Below are 20,248 nucleotides of genomic sequence, written 5' to 3'. Positions count from 1 at the left end.
AACCACACACCCTCCCATACATTGAAATGCAGAGCAGAATGAAACTCTCCAAGTGTGATGTCAGTCCTTCCAAGGCCTTAAACCAGAGCACTGTGGTGACACTGGTTGCATACTCTCGCTACAGCATGTCTGTCCTCCCTCCTTGCCTCCTTACCGCCCTGCTCTAGTTCTTCTCACTGGAAAAATAGCTCCCACAGGACCTGTAGTAGTGGATGTTTTCTGCAAGTGTGGCTGTAGTTTCCTATCCACATGTGAGCAGTAGGGATGATGGGGTTGGAAAAAATGCATACAATTGTATAGGACAATGAAAAAACATATAGCCAATTGTAAGAAATACTTTGTGAAAAAATACCCCAAACACTGACTGTAGAATTTGAAACCAGTAAATTATATACAAAATTCTCTCACCAATTCTCTCACTTTTGTTTGCTTTCAGTCATGTAAGAAACAAATGCTACCCCAAAGACCATTAGTAAGTGTCCCAAAGTGTAATTACATCTGGATCCAAAATCTCAACTGTGGAGAATCGCCCCTGCATGCATCTGTTTGCTGCAAATCAGTCTCTTGACGAGGAGACAGTGAAAGCTCAAGGGTCCTCATCATCGCGGCGCCACACATGTGGAACATACATGTAGTTTTAGTCCATGAAGTGGGATGCTGGAAGAGACGTGGCCTGGGAGAGTTTTTACACCTGCTTGGCTGCTGTGCAATGGAGCAGACACATTTTTATGGTTCATCATAAAATCGTTCCCCCTGTAGATTCGAACCACTTTTTTATAAACTGGCTAATCTGTGCCATTTACAACACTTTGTCTGTCCAGATGGACAGTATAAATTCTGCTCCAGTATGTTGGAATAACGTTTTCAAAAAGCGGCTGATTAAACATGAGTCTACTAGTTTATTGTGAATAAAACTTGGGATGAAATGCTTTGAGAATGAATTCGTAAGAGGTCTTTTACTGCCATCATCTGATGGTCATTGGAATTACAACGGCAGAATGGGAGCTCATGAAATGCTCACTCTTTTAGGACTTGTTGTATGTTCTCATACAATGCCTGCCAACATCAAATTGTCACAATGTAATTTAAACAGCAGATCTTTTTTTACACCACAAATTTGGTCTTGTTTTGAAAAATAAAATCAAGTGTTTTACGAAATTTTAAAAAAATTAAAAGATTGCCTTTTCTTATAATATTTAAAGCATTGTAAAAAGCCGCATTTTAAAAAGTTAAACATTTGCAAAAGCAATTAAGTTTACTGAAAGACCTATACAAACCGTGGGGTTTTATGGCACTGATGGCTTTCCATAAGTAGCATTGCTATGGTTACCAACGATGACTTGTTGAAGCCCCTCCCTCAGGTTTGCTTTGCTCCGTCACTGCTCACTGAAATTCCTGCACTCACGCCAGTTCACTTGTAAACACTGAGGTCAACTTAAGCGGACACGGCTGACACCAACCACGGCAATGAATTCCTCCAACTTTAATTTCACCTTTCATTGACCGGTACGTAACGTTTACCTTTGTTCCCCAACTTAACTAAGTAACACTTTAGTTGAGCACTTTAGCTTAATAAACATGTGTGCTCCTGCTGTTGCTGTAGCCTAATGTCAGCTACTATCTACTTGTTCTTCATAGCTTAGCTAACGTTATCTTATTTTAGGTTTATTTAACTCTACATTGTCAGTCAGGCTGCACAGGAAGTTTCACAACAGCATACAGTTATAACAGGGAAGGAAGTGAACGCTTTAACTTGTTACACGTGCATGTTAAACTGGAAACCGTTGTCTGCCCTTGGCTAACTATTGTATAGCTTATCACAAGCCTCTCCACTGGCTTTATTTTTACATATTGCAAGCTTTTAGTTTTATATGGACATTGCTTATGTAACAATTAGGCTACTTGACAGGTCTAAAAGACATATTGCAGTTCCTCCAGGACCACAGATGGCTGATGAGTGTTGTTAAAGTTGGAAATGGTTGTGACCTCCCTTCAGGAAGTGGTGTATCTTTTAATTTGACAACTTAAAGTAACTTGTTATACCTGAAATACCTTCAGCGTGTAACACCAATTTTATATGGGTACTCGTACACTATACGAGCAACATCCCAAAATGATCAACTACTTTAATTTCACCTGTGCAACACAATGTATCTTTTTGGAACTCAATCATGCAATAAGGTTTAGTGAGAATCTACTGCTACTTTTAACTTTATACCTTTTTTTAAATTCTTGTCAGCATTAATATAACCAACTTTTTATTCAACTGCAGAAGGCACAGGTTGATGTTAAGTGTGGCTTTTCAGAATCTTACCATTGTTGAAAGTGACATACATAAGAGTGCCATTGTTTTAGTGCAAAGAAAAGACGTGTTTTTGCAGAAACCTCAAATAGACCACAAACTAAATATGTCTCTCTGTAGGCCTGACCACAATGTGAATGAGCACTGTGGGAACTTTTAAAACACAAGAAACATGTCTGTTGAACAACATATTTTATTAAAGTGACTATTTATCTTTCTTCCTTATCAATTATTTTATGTCCATTTTTTGTTGGCATCATTTTGTTGCTTGTTTTTAGTTTCAGTTTGAACTTGTTTTGCTAAGCCAATAGTGAGTGCTGTAGCTGTAACAGCTGTTCCATGTCATAGCCTGACACAGATAAGGTAACTGCATGCAAAGCAGTACTTCAAAGCATTTCAAAGTTGGCTCTAAAGGAAAATGATGACATTTAACAAATGCTTGATTGCAATTTAGTTACGTTAGACCGACATAATGTAGTATTAAATCATGTCTTTATGTTGCATCACAAGTATCTGTGTATTAAAAGTGTTTTTTTATTGTCTGATATATTTCTAATCTAGTCCGAAGTCACTGGCCACCTGTCTGTCACCATTATTTAACAAAACAAAGGAGCCATAAACCTTTTTATGGCTTCTGACTTGTGAAAGAAGAGTCTGTAAAAGATGTACATTTTACAATTGTATGCTTGACGAAAAAAGAAACACTACATCAATCTTTCACTGCTTCACCTTAGTCCCCTTTCTCATTTCCTCGCTCATGCTTTACTGTTGTCTCATGCTCACTGTGGGTTTGTGACTTTCCTCGGGATGTGTGTCATGCCTGCAATATGTTTCACAATGTTTTGTCTCAAACCTTCAAGCATGACATATAAAGAAATGTTGAGACGAACAAAATGATTCAGGGACTTTTAAAGAACAATTATTTGATAAATAAATATATTATTTCCAGTATACTTCCATATAAGTGCTAGATACTTACACACTCAATCAATTTCAGATCAAATATATCAACTAAAAAAGCTTCACTGAGCTTCATGAGCAAAACATATATTATATTTGTGTAGAGTTATAGTGTGTGTGAGTATTATGTCTTTCACCTTGCATTCTCCACTTTCTTTCCACCTCCTACATGCTTGTCTTTTTTCTTCTGTTTGACTTATACCAGTCCCACTAGTCTACATTTGCTTGGATAAACACACTCACATACTGTCTGATGCTTCTGTTCATGAATCGACTGAGCTGACTCACGGTGCACAATGGCCTCCTGAAGGCAGTGTTCCACACCACTGCCCCGTAGAACTGTAGTCCCCATGAAACCCACCACTAAGTGAGTTATATCAGTCAATATTTCCAGGCAGACAAGACCCTCCTCGTCATACCTCAACTTTCTTTTGAGTTTTGGTTCAACTTGTCAAAAGGCATTAGTCTCAGCAGAACTGAAGCAAAGGAGAAGAGCAGCAGTGGACTCAGATGTATTGCTCGCAGGGTGTGACATTGCACAAATTAATGTAAATCGGACTGAAAATGTGTGTTATGAATGGCGGAAAGAGCAAGAAAGAATAATATCGAACATATTTTTCCCAAATTGTGTCATCATTTATTGAAAAGTGCTTTTTTTTGGCATAGATAGAACTCATCAAATATAAAGTCTGTTCCTTTAAATGCACGCCAGAGGAAACATTTATATACTGTATCTTTTTTCTGATTTATTGAGTTCAAAGGTGCTTCCTTTTCTAGACCTTATATTTTGTATAATATCAGGTTTTCAATGCATTACACTCCTTTTTATATTTATAACCCATTTATTGAGCGAGGAGCTGTACTTATTCAAACTGAAGACTCTCCTCCCATCTCTCTCCTAGGTTTCATCGACTAATTAAAGAGGCGGTTGCTAAGAGATGACAATCTGTGACATTGGTGAGAGCCTCTGATGTAGAGAAGCCTGAAGCTCCACTTCTCCAGGATCTCTTTCCTCCGAAGCTGTGTCTGTGTGTACCCTGCTCATGTGACAGACAAGGGGAAAAAGCGCCTCGTATCAACGAACTCTCAAATACCATGGCAACTTTTCCTGCTCCTCGTGCCACCGCCAACGGCCCGGTGGCCCGAGCTTCATGGCAAAGGCAAGGGAGCGGCGACGAGGCGGGTAAATGCGAGAATGGGGACGTTGGACAGAACACTATTTTGGAGAAAACCCACGAGTTCTTCCAGATGTGCGACATCGAGAACAAGGGCTTCATCAACCGACGGGACATGCAGGTGAGGGTACTGATGCAAGGGGACTGCCATAACTGCACAAATGTTACAAAGAAGTGTAAAATATCTTAAATCAAAGTAATATAAAAAAACTTAAATAATTCACTTTTAGATTACAGTTAGAAGCTTATTTACCATAGGAAACAATAGAAACACATTGCTTAATCACTTGTCTGGACACTTAAACAACAAATCCGGAGCGCTGTTGGGACCAGTTTTAAGCATCCACAGTGAACAGGGCATCATTTTCATATTTTCATAATTATTTTCTTGCTTATTCATCCAGAATGAGCATAAAACTCAGGGACAGTCTGCACCCTCATTAATGCTGCCTAACAGGACACCGATAGGACATGTGCACCTTATTCAAAGCGGCATGAAAGAGACTCAGAGACCACCGGAAGCTTTGTCATGCAGCTACTCCACTCACATTATTGTGCAGATTCACATTCGCTCGGATATTCATCCCTGGCGCGGCCAATCCTTTGAAGAAGCACTTGTAGGACTCACTTCGAGGAGAATAAATACCCAGAGGGGGAGCTTTTGATCTGGTGTTTATGATAATGGCTTGGAAATTAGATGGCGAGCAGGAAAATCTATTCATGTGACCATTTGTTATTGAAGAGTAAATGCAGTACTCAAAAGCAGTGCTTGTTACGGTTAGTTATATCTGTTTTACACTTTCCTCGCGTCCGTTAGAGCTTGTAGAAGCTCAGTGAGAAGCACTGCTAACATTTATGTGCAGTCCCAATATTTCCACACACTCACAATCCTACCACCAATGCACTAGCTTTACAATTCTACTGTTTGCTGACATTAGGGATATGTTGTGCCCAGATAACACACTTTACAAGAACAGCTGATAGTCTCACACAGATGCTACCCTTTCCTGGTCCCTCGGTCAACATTTTGCAGCAGTGTAAACACAGCATTAAACCTAGCTGCTAACAGAGGTGTGGCTGTGTCTAAATAATCCAACAGTTTAGTGTCTTGGTCAGATGGTTATTCGGGAGGTTCCTGTTCTGTCATGTCACTTTGGTTTGGGAGGAGCGGTCTCTCAAATATTATCTCACTTATCTTAACCCTGGTCCTCTCTTAATACAAGTTGCTCTGCTATCTGTGTCAAAAACGGTTGTATAATCATATTGTTTTCCACTTTCACAGATTGTTTTTTTGCTTGACCATTCAGTCCTGATCATAACAAGCAAATTGGCATTTAAAGGGTTACAATTCTTAACATTTTTGTTTGTTTATATAATGCTCTGTTTTTTATGAATTCAATTCTATATTATAATGTTAGAGGGAAGATTTTTCACAGTCTGGAATATATAGATTATTTCATTTTATTTCATTTTTATATGTTCCGTTCATGCTATGCACAAACTCAATGTATAACAATTATTTACAAAACATGTCCCTGTAAACACACCATACCCGAAAAAGGAGTATGGAGTATTACTTGCCCCTTTCTCAAAATAAAAATAGAAATAGATGATCTGTCCTTCATATTTTCTTATTCACAGCTGAACATTACAGTATCGTAGGAAAATAAGAGAGACACAAAAACTTACAAAATACTTAGTTCCCACTGGACAGTTAAGCAACCACACTGAGTTTGATCTTTTTTTAAATTCTAAACATTAAAGTGCTCCATCAATCATCAACATAGTCCCTATAGAAAAAAGGAAACAGCACATGTTTTTCCTGTAGGATAATTATTATAAAATGGGTCATTCTGGTAAAAAAAAAAAGTTTAGTTTGTAGCCAGGGCTATAGATTTAAAACTCTGATATGTCGGAGTGCATGTTCATATGATGTAGACTCATTGCTGGGATTGTTCATGTCTTTGAATAGGGCCATTCTTTTTAAATTCAGTTGTGTATTTAGATTATTATTATCATTTATAGTATAGGAGCTGAAGTTCAACTTTGAGAAATTGAGAGAAAAATATCACAACCTGGCATACATGTATGCCATATGCATACAACGTAGCTAGAATCATTGAATAATTAAAAGCCAAACATGTCCCTTTTGATATAATGGGCTAAACATATTGTGTTGAAGGACAGCCAGCGGTCAATCACTAAAAAACTGTAGCTGCTTGGACAGATTCCAGCTGTGAGTGGCTCTAATGAGTGTCAAGCAATGTGTTGATTGCTTATAAGAATAGGATAGAAGCTATTTGGAAAAATGAGGCCACTTTTGTCTAATTCTGAGCTTTAAAAATAACCACCATTTTTTTCCTTTTCACTTGATGAACTACTGCACTAATGACTGTGCTTTTAGGGCTCACGTAGCCGTTGTTATAGCTACAGTCGGGTTAGTGTTCCTCTCAGTAGCAGCTGTGCTTTGTGTCTTTTTAAATAGAGGCTCAACGCTGAGCTCCCTCTCAGTGCGGAGGAGTTGGAGAACGTATTTGATACCCTCGATTCTGACGGCAATGGATTCCTCACCCTCGACGAGTTCTCCTCCGGCTTTAGTACGTTTTCTTTCTGTTTCTACAAACAAAAAAACACAGGAAAGTAGTCTGATTGTGGACTTAAACTCTGTCTTTTTTTTCTAGGTACGTTTTTATCAGGTCAGAAGATTTCTGTAGACGAAGGCATGGGGGAGAAGAACGCCTGTAAAAGCCCGACAGAGGTCCTGTACCAGACCCAGTGGGAGGAGAGCCTGGCGAGACCAGACGAGGATGAAGAGGAGAAACACTTCGGCATGCTCATGGAGAGCCTCGGGGCAAACAGCGTCTTTGAAGAGTGAGTGCTGAATGGGCGTGTGTTCCATGTGTTTACCCCTTGTGGTGATAGGCAACGTCATATCAGTTCACACTTTGTTAATGTGAGCTTTAAGTCTACACTACATTTTAAGCGACATACCCTGAGACTGTAATCAGCTGAGCAAACTAGACAAGAGTTGGAATTTTCCACTCTCAAGCATAACCGTTCCTGTGAGCAATCTCTGCCTTGCCTGTCTTTATTTAAAGGGGCCCTGTTTTGCTTTGGGCACTTTTCCCCTTTCCTGTAGTTTGTTATATAGGTTTTTGTCCATGTAAATGTCTGAAATCCCAAAGATCCCTCCGGAGGGAGTCGCACACACTCCGCCCCCTGCCTGAAACGCTTCGATTGGACTCCTTTGTTTACTTCAGAATACCTTTATTATTATCGGTCGCACAGAGGGGAAATGTATAAGTCTCTGCATTTGACCCATCCTACTGTCAGGAGCAGTGGGCTGCCATTATGTACGGCGCCCGGGGAGCAGTGTAGGGAACGGTGCCTAGCTCAGGGACGCCTCTAGGTAGCACTCGGTCTTTCCGGGACTTCCTTCCAGTTCCCAAGCCAAGTCCCTATGGACTTTGCCACCACTGCTCTAATAACAAATAACAACCTTTAATAACATAAGGACATCACTGTAACACCTGCACTTCTATTGGATAGCAGTCCAACAATTTCTACCTGATAGGCTGCAGGGGCAGGACATCTCTAAGCGGTTGACAAATAGTTACAGAACCGGCCAGCTAACCAATCAGAGCAGACTGGACTCTGGTTTCAGACAGAGGGTGAAAAGAGGAGCTGCAGCACAGGCAGAATGAGAAACATAAAGACCTTTTTGAACATTAAAGCATGTAACGTGTCTCAGTAGAGACGCAACATAGGGCCCCTTTAAGTAATGTGACTGCTTCAATATTCCAGTCTGTTACTAATAGTATGGTGTTTGAAGCATAGAAATGCAGCATTAAACATTGGGATCAGTGAAAAAAAGCTTCACACTTAAGTCCCACTTCACAAAACGTATGTGAATCATTTTTACATTCATTCAATGCATTCAATTCAATATCAAATGGACGTTTGTAGCTCTTGTTGAAGTCTGTTTGCCTAAAAAAGGATCTTATGAAGAGCATGACTAGACTCACCTTTAACAAACAACTCAATAAAAGTAAACGCTGGTGGAGGTGGATGACAAATTTCAACATACTTCCGCCTACCTGGTTAGCTCCAGTTGACATTTCATATCGGATGAGTTCGTGCAGGACTAACTGATATTGATGTCGGCCAGATTTGAAGGACGTGTAACTGTTGAAAATGATTTCAGGGAATTGTTTGACTTTTCCTTCCTTATATTAGCTTACAGGCACATTACATCGTTTCCTGTGGAAAGATAATTACATGGTATTATATTTCTGTCATCACCCAGTTTTTATAGTTGGATTTAAATGCTTATTTAAGTATTTGTATTATTGTTTATTCCCAGTGTTTCAGTGTTGTTACCCCTGGAACACACAACAGCAAATAATTGTTCTGATTGAAATAATTCTACTCCTTTATACAGCTCTTAATGATTTGCCACTCTCATATATCACTGATTCTCTGTCCTTGTATGTCCCTGGACGAGCCCTAAGTTCCTCTTCAGCAGGCTTTTTTGAAAATAAATAAATTGGGTGAAAGAGCTTTTATTCCCTCTGCTCCCAAACTTTGGAACACCCTACCAGGACATTTTAGAGATGCAACATCAGGTTTAGCTGTGTATTATATTCCCCTTTAATCATTATTATTACAGTATATTTGTTGCTATTGTTTTTTTTTTTTTGTATTTCTTTTATATTTAAAAAATATTTTATTGCATTTATTCATTTTGAATTATGTCTTCTTTTCTTTTCTAAGACGGGTCATCCGTTGTGAACTTTAGGATCATTATTACTTGATTATTGTCATATTATTTTTACCTCGTTGTGTTCCTTCAGTTATTATATTATGTTTTTTTATGCTGCAAAAAGGACCTTTATTCAATGTTCTTGTTCTCTGATTAAATGTGTGATGTGTGCCATGTTGTTAAAGGACTTTCAGCTGCACCTAGTATTTGAGAAGTGCTCTACAAATAAAGATTTTGTACAATTATTATTATTATTATTATGACAGAAGTTTAAGATTTTTACTCCATATATCAATTGATTTCTCAAGGCAACGAACATCATGTCCTTAAAAACACATGAACTCATCTTGTACTCGAGCTGCTGCCTCTATATATTAGTATGTGTTGCTGTGGTAGATTTTCCACCCATATCCTTGATTTTCCTTCTATTAAAAGGAAAGTACATTTCTCAAAGAACCTCCTGACAAAGACTGCAAATATAAGAAAGTGAGTTTGATGCTGCACTTGGTTACCTCTGCTTCTACATTCTGTCCCCTTAGTCCTGCCGAGGTGCGCAGTCTGTGGGCCACGCTGCGCAGAGACGAACCTCACCTTTTATCCAATTTTGAGGACTTCCTGTCCAGAGTGACATCTAAGATCATAGAGGCAACCCAGGAGAAGAGTGAGATGGAGAACGCTCTCAAAAGGTCAGGGGGGGTGGGTCACATCTTTGTTCATATCAACAGGGTCATTCAAAACTTTACAGTAGGAATTGAAGTGACTTCATCAAGGCAGTTGTTCACTTCTACGCACTCGTTTTGTCTGACTTTTATCCGTACAGGAAATCAGCAACACACGATAATGAGATCCAGCGCCTTTATGAGGAAATGGAGCAGCAAATAAAAAGTGAAAAAGACAGGATTGTGCTGCAGGTACTGTTTCAAACAGTTGTTCTTGTGTTGTTATAAATCACTGCACATCTTCTTCCTCACCACCCTTGCCCTGTGTCCTTTTTTTATTCCTACACATTAAGGACTATGAGCGCTTCCTGAGTCGCAGTCAGGACCTGGAGCTGCAGCTGTCCAGTAAGGAGAAGGAGCTAGAACAGCTCTTTCAGAAGCAGAGAAAGGTGAGTGAGACAGAGGTGTATGATTTCACAAACAGTGCGCTGCAGTTCACAGTCTATGAGCAGCATTACAGATACACATAAAGAGGACAGAAAACAGAGTGCTGTAAATAAACAAATGAAGTGATTTCGTACCTGTGCAGCATCAACTCCTTTTTTAAATTTGTCATCATATGACAAAATGAAAGATCTGGGTGCCCAGTGCACTAGAAATATATGTTCTCAACCATTTAAGGATTATTCGAGTACCAAACATTTTATATTGAAGCTTCATTTTGCACATATATGCAAAGTAAGGAATTTGTAATCGCAATTTTGATGTACAAATGTCCTTAATGCTGTTTGCCATTCCTTCAGAGGTGAGGTTTAGAGTGGTCCAGACGCAGACACATAACAGATGCTTTCCGGTCGACGAATGTAGTTTAGTATGATGTTATTTCAGAGTTTATAATACTAAGGTTGAATGTTCCAATGAGTGTTGTAGCTGTGAGCATCTGCCGGGTCTGGTTAGAACAGTATGCTCTCCCTCCTCCTGTGTCCTGTTCCGTTCCAGTCACCCACGACCCTATTTATACACCCTGTACGGCTAACCCCCGCCACCAAGTGTTCAAAATAATATGGCAAGATAAATATAAACAAATGAAATTGACACAATACACATAAATGGCTCCTATAGAATTATTAAAGCAAAATAAACGTTCTCTCCAAATAATGACTTCATTTCTGACATTTATTACTTAATAATGACCGGGTGCCCACAATTATGGAAAACCTTTTCAAAAAGATACCTACTTATCTGAAAATTATAACTTTATAACTGTCTTTATCTTCAAACTGTAAAAAAAAAAAAAAAGTATCCCAAAATAATGATGTAGTTTCTCAAAATAATAGAAAGTCACTCAAAAGTCTTACCTGTTTTTTGTTATTACAAGACTTTATTGATAGCCTTCCGTTTTTAAGTGAAAGTTGAAGGTGCAATGTTACACTGACTCTGCTGGATGTGTAGAGCCGCCTCTACTTGATGGGTGGAAACAGAAAGGAAACCAACTAAACAAAGTCATTACCACTATCCAACTGTTGTGAAAGAGTCCACTTGCATTTAAGCCTCGCCCTCCCTTTAACGCTCCTTTAAATAGAGTTGTTATTTTGTCAGTTTTATCGAATGCAGTCTAATCGATGCTTCTCTGCTGAGCTTACACTTCATCAGTGTGTGTTGATCGCCTGCTGCCGGATGTTAATAGGTTCTGTCACACCTTCGTTTAAAGACTTGCTCTCAGGCTTTTAAGGCTAATTAGTAAACTAAATTAAATCTGGTCACGCAAACAAGGACGTTTCTTTTTTTTTACAGCCCCTTATCACCTCTAATTAATAAAGTCAGATGTTTCCCCAGTGTTTGTGAAGCGCTCAATACATTAGCAAAGAGGCTCACAGTTTAAAAGCATTTAGTACGGATCTGGTAGTTGAGACTGTCGGCTGTTGAAAGGTATTTTTTTCTTCACATAAGGCTGTCTCATCACCTCCATACTGTAGGAGCCAGATTTGGTGTTAATGTGTTTCTATTTATTGTGTGGTATTTTTTGTATTAGTGTTGGGCATGCACTGGAGTTTGGGGCGGTGTCAGTTGTTGTTTAACCTGGCTGCACTCACCTGCTCAGTGTGGTTTTGTATGGAAAGAGAGGGGGTGAGTCAGGAGGCTAAACTTTCTATTGACTGCAATTTATACAGAAATCCTGCAACATCTGTCCACTGTATATTCTAAACCATCATGATTAAAGCATATGGATATAATGTAATTTCACCTGTTTTTCCAACAATAAATGCTCAAACGAAGCACGAAGGAGTGGAGCAATTTTTTTGAGCGTGTCAAAGTGTTTATCTTCCCGTTTTAAGCTTCCTCACGGTCGTTTTTAATTGGACTGCCTATAGCCGCAACACATACAATTAGTCAAGTGAATCTATATGCTGGTTGAATAACAAAGTGTGAATGTGTACCACTAGGATGCACTAAAGTCTGACATTTTCCCCACATAAAGTGTTTCAGGTTGAATTTACAATATGGTGTGATGAGAGGGACTTCTAACATAATATAACATGTGAATAACAATTGCTAAATTAGTGAATGATAAACCAGACTCTTCTAATATCTAATTAAAAGTCACTACTGCCTCATTTAAAGTACCCAATTTTTCTGGTTTGCTCGTTAACAAGAATTGAATCTAAACCAAATAAATCCCCAAATATTTGTACTTACCTTGGTTCCATTTTTTCACCAGTTGGAGCATCAGTGCCAGGATCTTCACTCTGAACAACATGACACCAAGGTGGAGAACGTGAAGCTGAAGCACACGAATGACGAGTTAGCCCGGGAGCTGGAGCACACCAGCCAGGAACTGATGCTGGCTCAGGATCAGCTGAGTCTGCTGCAGGAGCAGTCCACACGGCTTCATGAGGAGAAGGAGATGTGAGTTATATCTATGCTTACTCACTCAGGCTCCTTCATAACTCCTGCCCTGATTATTTGGCCTCTCAATTGATTGTTTTTTTGCTCATTGGTCAGGTTACCATCACTTGTTTTTGCAACAATAAATAGAGTGCTGCATCAGGCCAACCCAAACGTTAGCATCGCACTGGATGAAAAACCAATTCGCTTTTTTCATTTACATTTGAGATTATATCAGGTAATTAGCTCTGAGGCAAATAAAAGTTTACAGTATGATACTTTTATTTTATTTCATATATCAAGATAATCCTCAGAATTTAGTAGGTGAAAAAAAATGCAATAGCCAAAGATAAAAAAGTGGAATAGTCTCATTCAGTGACTTCTTAGCAACAATATTTTAAAGATATATAATGATTGTAAAATGATCGAGTATCAGAAATCCTTTATTCGTCCCATAGCGGGTACATGAGTAAGGCTTTACTGACATATTTTTTTCCAAATAACTGAATATTAAAATATCTTACGTTTGTGTTAACCCCAGACCACAGAAACGTAGTTCAGGCTTCTAACCCCAAAATACATTCAGAAATGTACTTGAGGAAAGTGAAGTAAAAATGCTGACTCATTCTTGCAGTAGTACTTGGGAGGCAGCAAAACTTGGCAAGTCGAGTTGCTATCCACAATGAATCTTTTTTTTAATGTTTCTCGGTATCTCTTTCTGTGCTGTGGGTGGGTTTGTCTAACAAATTGTTACCACAACACATTCTATAAATATATGTCTTTGTAATAGAGGATGGGTTTTTGTTTAATACAGTGAAGTATACAGACTGACTGAGGGGCTGCAGAGAGAGCGAACAAGCCTCCTCAAACAACTGGACCTTTTGAGGTAAGGATCCAGAGTGGCAGCTCTACTGGCACCAAAAAAAAAAAGAGACATTTATATTCATCATGTGGTTTCATATCATAAAGCCTAATTATTGGATATTATTTAGCAAAATTCACTCTTTTAGGATAACCTTGTCATCTATTGACTCCGTACTCAAAGTGAAACAAATTGTTTTTTTATTTTTTTTTATTTTACCCCACTTGTTGTTTCATTTTAAAAAGAGTTAATCACTGCTGTTCAGACGTTACGTGTTCTTAGTTGGAAATATGACAAAACAGTATCACTCAACCAAAAATAGTAACATCTTAGTAATTCAACTCTGTTTAGTAGACAGTACAAGGCAAGATTTCCAAACAAATGTACAAGGAATACTTGGCTTCTTTTCAGAAAATATTAAGCTTAACAGTCAATTAGCTATAGCATTTAAATTAAATTGACTTTGGCCAGTAACACAATATTCAGAATTGGTTGTAAATAAAAAATGTTTACATCCAATTAAAAATGTCAAATGTTTCTTTCTTTGATGTTTCCAGGGAAATGAACAAACATTTACGGGATGAAAAGGACATATGCTTTCAGGTATGAGCTAGTTGTTGTTTGTGGAAATAATATACCTTCCTAAATGCAGTTTTGGTGTTTTCATTTGAACATGGTAATAAATAGACAACAGATGTCTTCTTAACCAGAGCCCAGAATAACAAATTTAGGATTCAACCTACATCGTGTTTTTCATTTCTGCAGAATCCAAAGAATTATAGGAAAACACCAAGTCTGAGGCCTTCAATGAGTGTTCTGAAACATACAAACTACTTCAAAAGGTAAACAGTCACTAAGTTATAAATGACATTTAAATGTGATAAGCCTTTGTCTCAATTGTGTCGAATGGAACACATTTTTTTACAGTACATCCTCTGTTTTTCTCCCAAGTATTGGATCTGTGTTCTTTCAATTAGCTATAATGTTACTCCCTATCTGCAGTGAGGATGAGGAGGAGATGACCACCAGCTCTGCGAAGCACAACCTAGCCAACGGGTCAAGCCAGTCCTACGGCATAGCGGACACAAGAGGACACCTCCAGAGGATCATCTCCATCGAGGAAGACCCCCTCCCTAGCTTACTCCAGAATGACTGTCCATTCCAAACTCCTCTTCAGGAGTGCAGTGAAGAAGAGGAGGCCTCTGACAATGAGGAGAATATAGACTTGGTGATGAGCGATATTTACCCGGGAGCGTCTTCTGCCCTGCTACAAAAGACGAAGGCACATGTGGAGGAAAGGGAAACCCCCACATCTCCAAGGGGTCAGCCTGTTGGCAAAGAAACCAGCATAACTGTAAGAATGTGGACATATTCATTTTCAGGAGTCAGTCTACGGGGAGGAGACCCGTTAAATCCCTCATTATGTTTGCTCCTGTTATAGCCCTCTTTACAAATATAGGTGTCAGCAATTTAACTCCTTTTTATATTAATCCCATAAAATGTGTTTAATCTCTGTTACCATGCCTCCTGTTCTACAGGAGGAAGGCGGTCCTTCGCCGCCAGACCGCCTCTTCAAGATTGTCCTGGTCGGGAACTCCAGTGTGGGAAAGACGTCCCTCCTACGGAGATTTTGTGACGATAGCTTCCACCCAGGCACTTGTGCCACTGTCGGTACGTACAGAATACAGCACACAATCACTTGTTTATGGAGCAAAGGCAACACCTGTGTAGAGAATAAATCTTTCAACTTAATTCTTTGGAGCCTTCTGAAGATTACATTTTGATAAAAAAATAATAATAAAAAGATAAAATAAAAAGCTTTAAAACACTGCTTACAAAATGTTTAGTTAATCCTTTGAGATTAACTCTTAAATTCAATTGTGCTCTGGACTTTCAACAAAAAAGGTCTAGTTTCAATTTCTTCCTTTCTTCCATTAATCTCAACTTTTTGTCTTCAACACAAACTTAACCCTTATAATATGTGACTTTGAAATTATGCAACAATCAGAGGACTTGCTGTCAAGGTATATATTAGTATATTGGTACTAATAAATAAGGTTTGTTCAGTGTTGTAATAACAGTTCATAGTAAACTATATTCAAATTAAATGTGCTGACTAACGTGTGTGTGTGTGTGTGTGTGTGTGTGTGTGTGTGTGTGTGTGTGTGTGTGTGTGTGTGTGTGTGCGTGTGCGTGTGCGTGTGCGTGCGCAGGTATAGATTACAGTGTAAAGACAATTATTGTGGACAACAGCCAGGTGGCACTGCAGTTATGGGATACAGCAGGACAGGAGAGGTGAGGCATCAACACAATGAGAACATTGGGACATTGGGTCTCATGTAGCAACAGAATCCTACTTTTGAAGTGAAATTCGGATAAAACAAATGCTCTTAATCATCCCAATCAGCTATAACTCAGGGGAGTTTAATGATTCAACTATTAGACAATTAATTGCAGGTTCTGCTGTGTGTAAATACTCTGGCACATGACAAGAATTGGAGAGAAGCCACCAATTTTCAATAGTGCTAGTATTGGTGTAGGAAAATCAAAACGCAACTAAGAGCTAAGCTAAATGCATGCAATATCATCAAAGAGTTTCTATAGACCCATTGGGATCATTGGAGCCTAATTTTCTCTTTATATCACCAATTTTCAAGCTCACCAAAACGGTCCTTTCAGAGGGCTTAATGGACCAATCATAGAGCTGGATTAGGCTCATTGAAACAAGTAATTCTATCAAACGGCTCAATTCAATAGGCCAGATAGAAGGATTATTTCACTAGACCAATCAAATGACTGAATTCAGTGGGTCTTTTAGAGGGCTCAGTGGACCACTAATTTTGCCTTAGTTGTGGCACTGTGACACAGTCCATCTGCGCCACTACTTTCTTTTACAACAGTGTGTTTAAATGTTCTGAATTCCTGTTGAATCAAATATTTTCCTTTTTTTAAGAGTTGAGGTTTGCATTTGTGACATAATCCACCTCAGTCAGTTCATATGTGAAGACAATATTCCTGTGTTTTTGCGAGTCGTACATTTGAAATGGAAACTCAACACTTCCCGTGTATTTCCGTCCTGCAGGTATCGCAGCATCACCAAACAGTTCTTTCGCAAGGCTGACGGTGTGGTTGTGATGTATGACATCACAGCCGTGCAGAGCTTCACAGCGGTCAGACAGTGGCTGACAAATGTAAAGGTAAGATGTTGCCAGTCACGATGAGCTGCACACATTCAAATACAACAAGCTGGACCAACGGCTGGGTTTTACTTTTTTTAATTCCGATTACTGACTTAACCCTTGTGTTGTATTCCTATCAACTTTTGTCCTCCCGGTTTGATTCTTTAAGAAGCAAACAGTATAAATAATCACCTAAAATCAAACCTAATTTCTGAGAAAAATTGTAAGGATTTTACTAAATTCACCACAGATGCTATAAATTTGAATGAAACCCAAAACCTGATAATACCTCATAATATATGTTATCTCCTGGCACTAACATAACATAAACCTTTATCCGGACATAAACACATTTATGAACGGGTCAGATTTTACCCAAGGACAACAGGAAGGTTAAGCAGAGTTAAAAAAAACATAGTGTGTCAATGTTGAGAAACTATTTCATAGTATAAGAAATATAAAAATTGAAGGTCGGTCGCTGAATGTTCTCAGCAATGCTTGTGGTTTCCCATTGGGGAGGACATATATAATATAATAGCTATAATAGCGACAGGGAAGTTGATGGCCTTGTCTTTAAGCTGCAAAAGATTTAAAAAAAATTAAGCTGCAAAAGATTCTTTTAATATCAGTTTCTTTGAGTCGGTTCTCTTTGATTACCTTCTCTCACAGGAGGGCACAGGTGAAGACATCCCCATCATGCTCTTGGCAAACAAAACGGACAAAGAAATCAAGAGACAAGTTCAAAAAGGAGTGGGCGAAAGATTAGCCAAGGTCAGTTTGTTGATTTTATCCACTAAGCTTTCGACTCCTGGTGTGTAGTCTAGTTTCTATGGTGACTGTAAAGAACTATGCAAGACTAAAATGTTACATGAGGAATGATGGTTTTTTTTCTGTGAACTTTTGCCACTATTAGAACAAAAATGACTTTAAACTTGATCACTGTGCTCACGGTCTGCCTCTTTTATAGGACTGCCAAATGACCTTCTATGAGTGCAGTGCGTGCAGCGGACACAATGTGGTGGAGTCCATGATTCATTTAGCCAGGTGAGCAAAATGTATGACCTTTGTGTGTGTGTATTGAAGTAAGGCATTTCATACTGTAGAGAGACAAATATTGAAATTGTTCTGTGTCCGAGGCAAAATACACTTTTTCTTATCAGCTGGTTCCAGGATCACACGATAAAGGAGTCGCTATTAATGTGTTTCAGCGGTTTTATTATACTATTGTTGATTTTGATATCAGTCTTAAAATAATAGTTTTAATCACTGTCATTCCAGTCCTATTTTTATTTAATTTTGTTTTGCCACGTATTGTTCTTTCTGTGTCTTCGTATACACCACAAACCAAAGCAAATTCCTTGTATGTGTAAACCTACTTGGTAATTAAAACAATGCTGATTCCGATTCTTAATAGTCTGAGGTGCACAATGCACTATAGGAGGTAGGAAGTAGGAATTAATGAATCTCTCTTTTGGTCGGAAATGCAATTTCAAATCTCCATATATATATATATTTAATTAATTTACCAAGGCCTTTTGATTCGTGTCACGCAGATCAGGATATTGGAGTCAACGACTCATATTCTGTTGGGGCTGTATGCTTTCAGCTGGTACAATAATAGGTATCTGCATTTTCAATAAAAGTTGGCTTTAAAACACAGATTTCACAGCAAGACTGAAGCTTTGTTTTCAAGACACAATGGTTTTTCCGCAGTAATTGATTGGACCTCAACATGCAATTGATGTTTATTTTTTTCAATTTGGTAATTTTTAAGTTGGTCTCAATATATTTTCTTTCCTAGTGTATTTTAAAATGTGTTTAAAATCCTAAATGCTATTTATTTTAAGCTGTAGGGACCCTTCAAATTCTGTCTTTGTGTTAGATTGTCAGTGTTTTTCTATAAATCAAATAAATGATAATATTCGACATGCTTCCTTTATTCTCAATTACTGCTTTACTTCATAATTCTACTGTCAACGTTACTCCATGCTGTGTCAAAACAACATAATGCACATATGCATGATTCATACTCAGGGATAGTGGCAGCTTATCCCCAGTGAGAAATGAAGACCCTGCAGGGTTATAAAGACAAAGTACAACTGAAGTATATGCAGGAGCAGTCGCAGCTGCAAAACGTCCCCCTCTTCATTTGTTTATACCTCTCTCGACTCTCAGGATCCTGAAGGAGCAGGAGGACCGAGAGAAGGAGAAAACGGTGCAGCTGGTCGACGGCGGGCCCTCAGAGAAGAAGAGATCCTGCTGCTAACAGTAAACACTGCTAACACACACACAGAAGCACTACCCTTTACTCAGATACACAGGGACAGAGTGACCACTGAGGACACATCATGGTGAAAGTCAGCACAACTCCTCACTGTCTTCCACCGTGTGCCGCTCCGGGTAAACACAACACCAGAATTAATACTGTCTGTACGTTATTGCACTTTTTAAACCGTCCGTGTTTAGCCAGGTTGTGTGAAAATAACCTCAAATTGCAGGAAGATATACTCAATAATAATATTAGTCAGAACAATGTAAGAAAATTAAAAAACATATATGTTTATATGAACAACTGAACAAATGTAAGTTGTACTGAGACCTTTCTGAGTCGAATACTTTTTTAATGTACGATATTCGGACTGCGAATCTCAAATATTTATTTAGCTTCCGAGGACACTTTATACATCACCTGTGTTTCTTTATATATTAATGTTTTCATCCAGTGTTATGTGTATTTTTTGAGCTGTTCACCTTTGTATAAAGACAGAAGTCAACAACAGTTAAATGCATTGTGACACAAACTCGCAGTGAACACTACCTTAGTGATGGTTTTAGGTTTACAGTGTGTGACAGTGAGGTGTTGATTTAATTATTAGGGCCAGGTTTAGTTGTGCCATTTGCCACTGCAGGATATGGCACGGGGGTTTTTAGATTTTGTCTGTCTGTATAAAGTAATAACAAACCACTTTCATGCAGCACGGCAGAAATGTCCTCAATAAATAAAAAACAATTTATAGTTTAAACTAGAAAACAACTCAAATGTTGTAATTTTTGCCCCTTTTGACCGTCTTTTGAGTTAATTTATAGCCTTTTCATTAATATTGATATTTAGTTGTCCGTTTTGCTGCACAATTCTGAATATTTTAGTTAGTTGGGATATTGGCTCAGTACTGTGTTTTCCCCTTAGAACATATATATCTTATTTCATTTCACTTTGATATGCCACCGTGCCAACTATTTTATGAAAATGGTGTCACTATAACTTCAATTCTGAAGGGTTTTAGTAAAAGAAGTTCAGACTTTGCTCCTTGGTATTGCACTATGGTCACTTATAGTGCTCCACTACTGCCAGTGTATTGCACTTCACTTTAATGTAAATATAAACATGTCAATACATACAAAATAAAGAAATGTTAATGTTAATATCAAGTGTAAAGGACTTTCTCTTCCTGTTTGAATTCCA

General features: G+C 38.4%; 1 protein-coding gene across 1 annotated transcript; it reads left to right on the top strand.

The window, feature by feature from the left end:
• Positions 1–1,380: 1,380 nt before the first annotated feature.
• cracr2aa (calcium release activated channel regulator 2Aa) lies at positions 1,381–20,208 on the top strand. Its single transcript, XM_063905216.1, has 18 exons — positions 1,381–1,506; positions 4,165–4,558; positions 6,923–7,034; positions 7,119–7,308; positions 9,739–9,885; positions 10,020–10,110; positions 10,212–10,307; positions 12,578–12,765; positions 13,559–13,630; positions 14,164–14,209; positions 14,372–14,448; positions 14,609–14,960; positions 15,145–15,277; positions 15,820–15,901; positions 16,689–16,803; positions 17,455–17,556; positions 17,753–17,829; positions 18,961–20,208. Exons 2-18 carry the CDS (start codon positions 4,358–4,360, stop codon positions 19,049–19,051), a joined length of 2,172 nt encoding a protein of 723 aa, XP_063761286.1. The 5' UTR covers positions 1,381–1,506; positions 4,165–4,357; the 3' UTR covers positions 19,052–20,208.
• The last annotated feature ends 40 nt before the right edge of the window (positions 20,209–20,248 follow it).

This window comes from Eleginops maclovinus, chromosome 2 (assembly GCF_036324505.1).
Source record: "Eleginops maclovinus isolate JMC-PN-2008 ecotype Puerto Natales chromosome 2, JC_Emac_rtc_rv5, whole genome shotgun sequence".
NCBI lineage: Eukaryota > Metazoa > Chordata > Actinopteri > Perciformes > Eleginopidae > Eleginops > Eleginops maclovinus.
This window is presented reverse-complemented; position numbering and strand designations above follow the sequence as displayed.

Bases quoted from the DNA above. Each gene is read 5' to 3' on its own strand.
- cracr2aa (XM_063905216.1), top strand. From the start codon at position 4,358: ATGGCAACTTTTCCTGCTCCTCGTGCCACCGCCAACGGCCCGGTGGCC. The intron at 4,559-6,922 runs GTGAGGGTACTG...CTTTTTAAATAG, and splicing joins TCAACCGACGGGACATGCAG to AGGCTCAACGCTGAGCTCCC. The intron at 15,902-16,688 runs GTGAGGCATCAA...TCCGTCCTGCAG, and splicing joins GATACAGCAGGACAGGAGAG to GTATCGCAGCATCACCAAAC.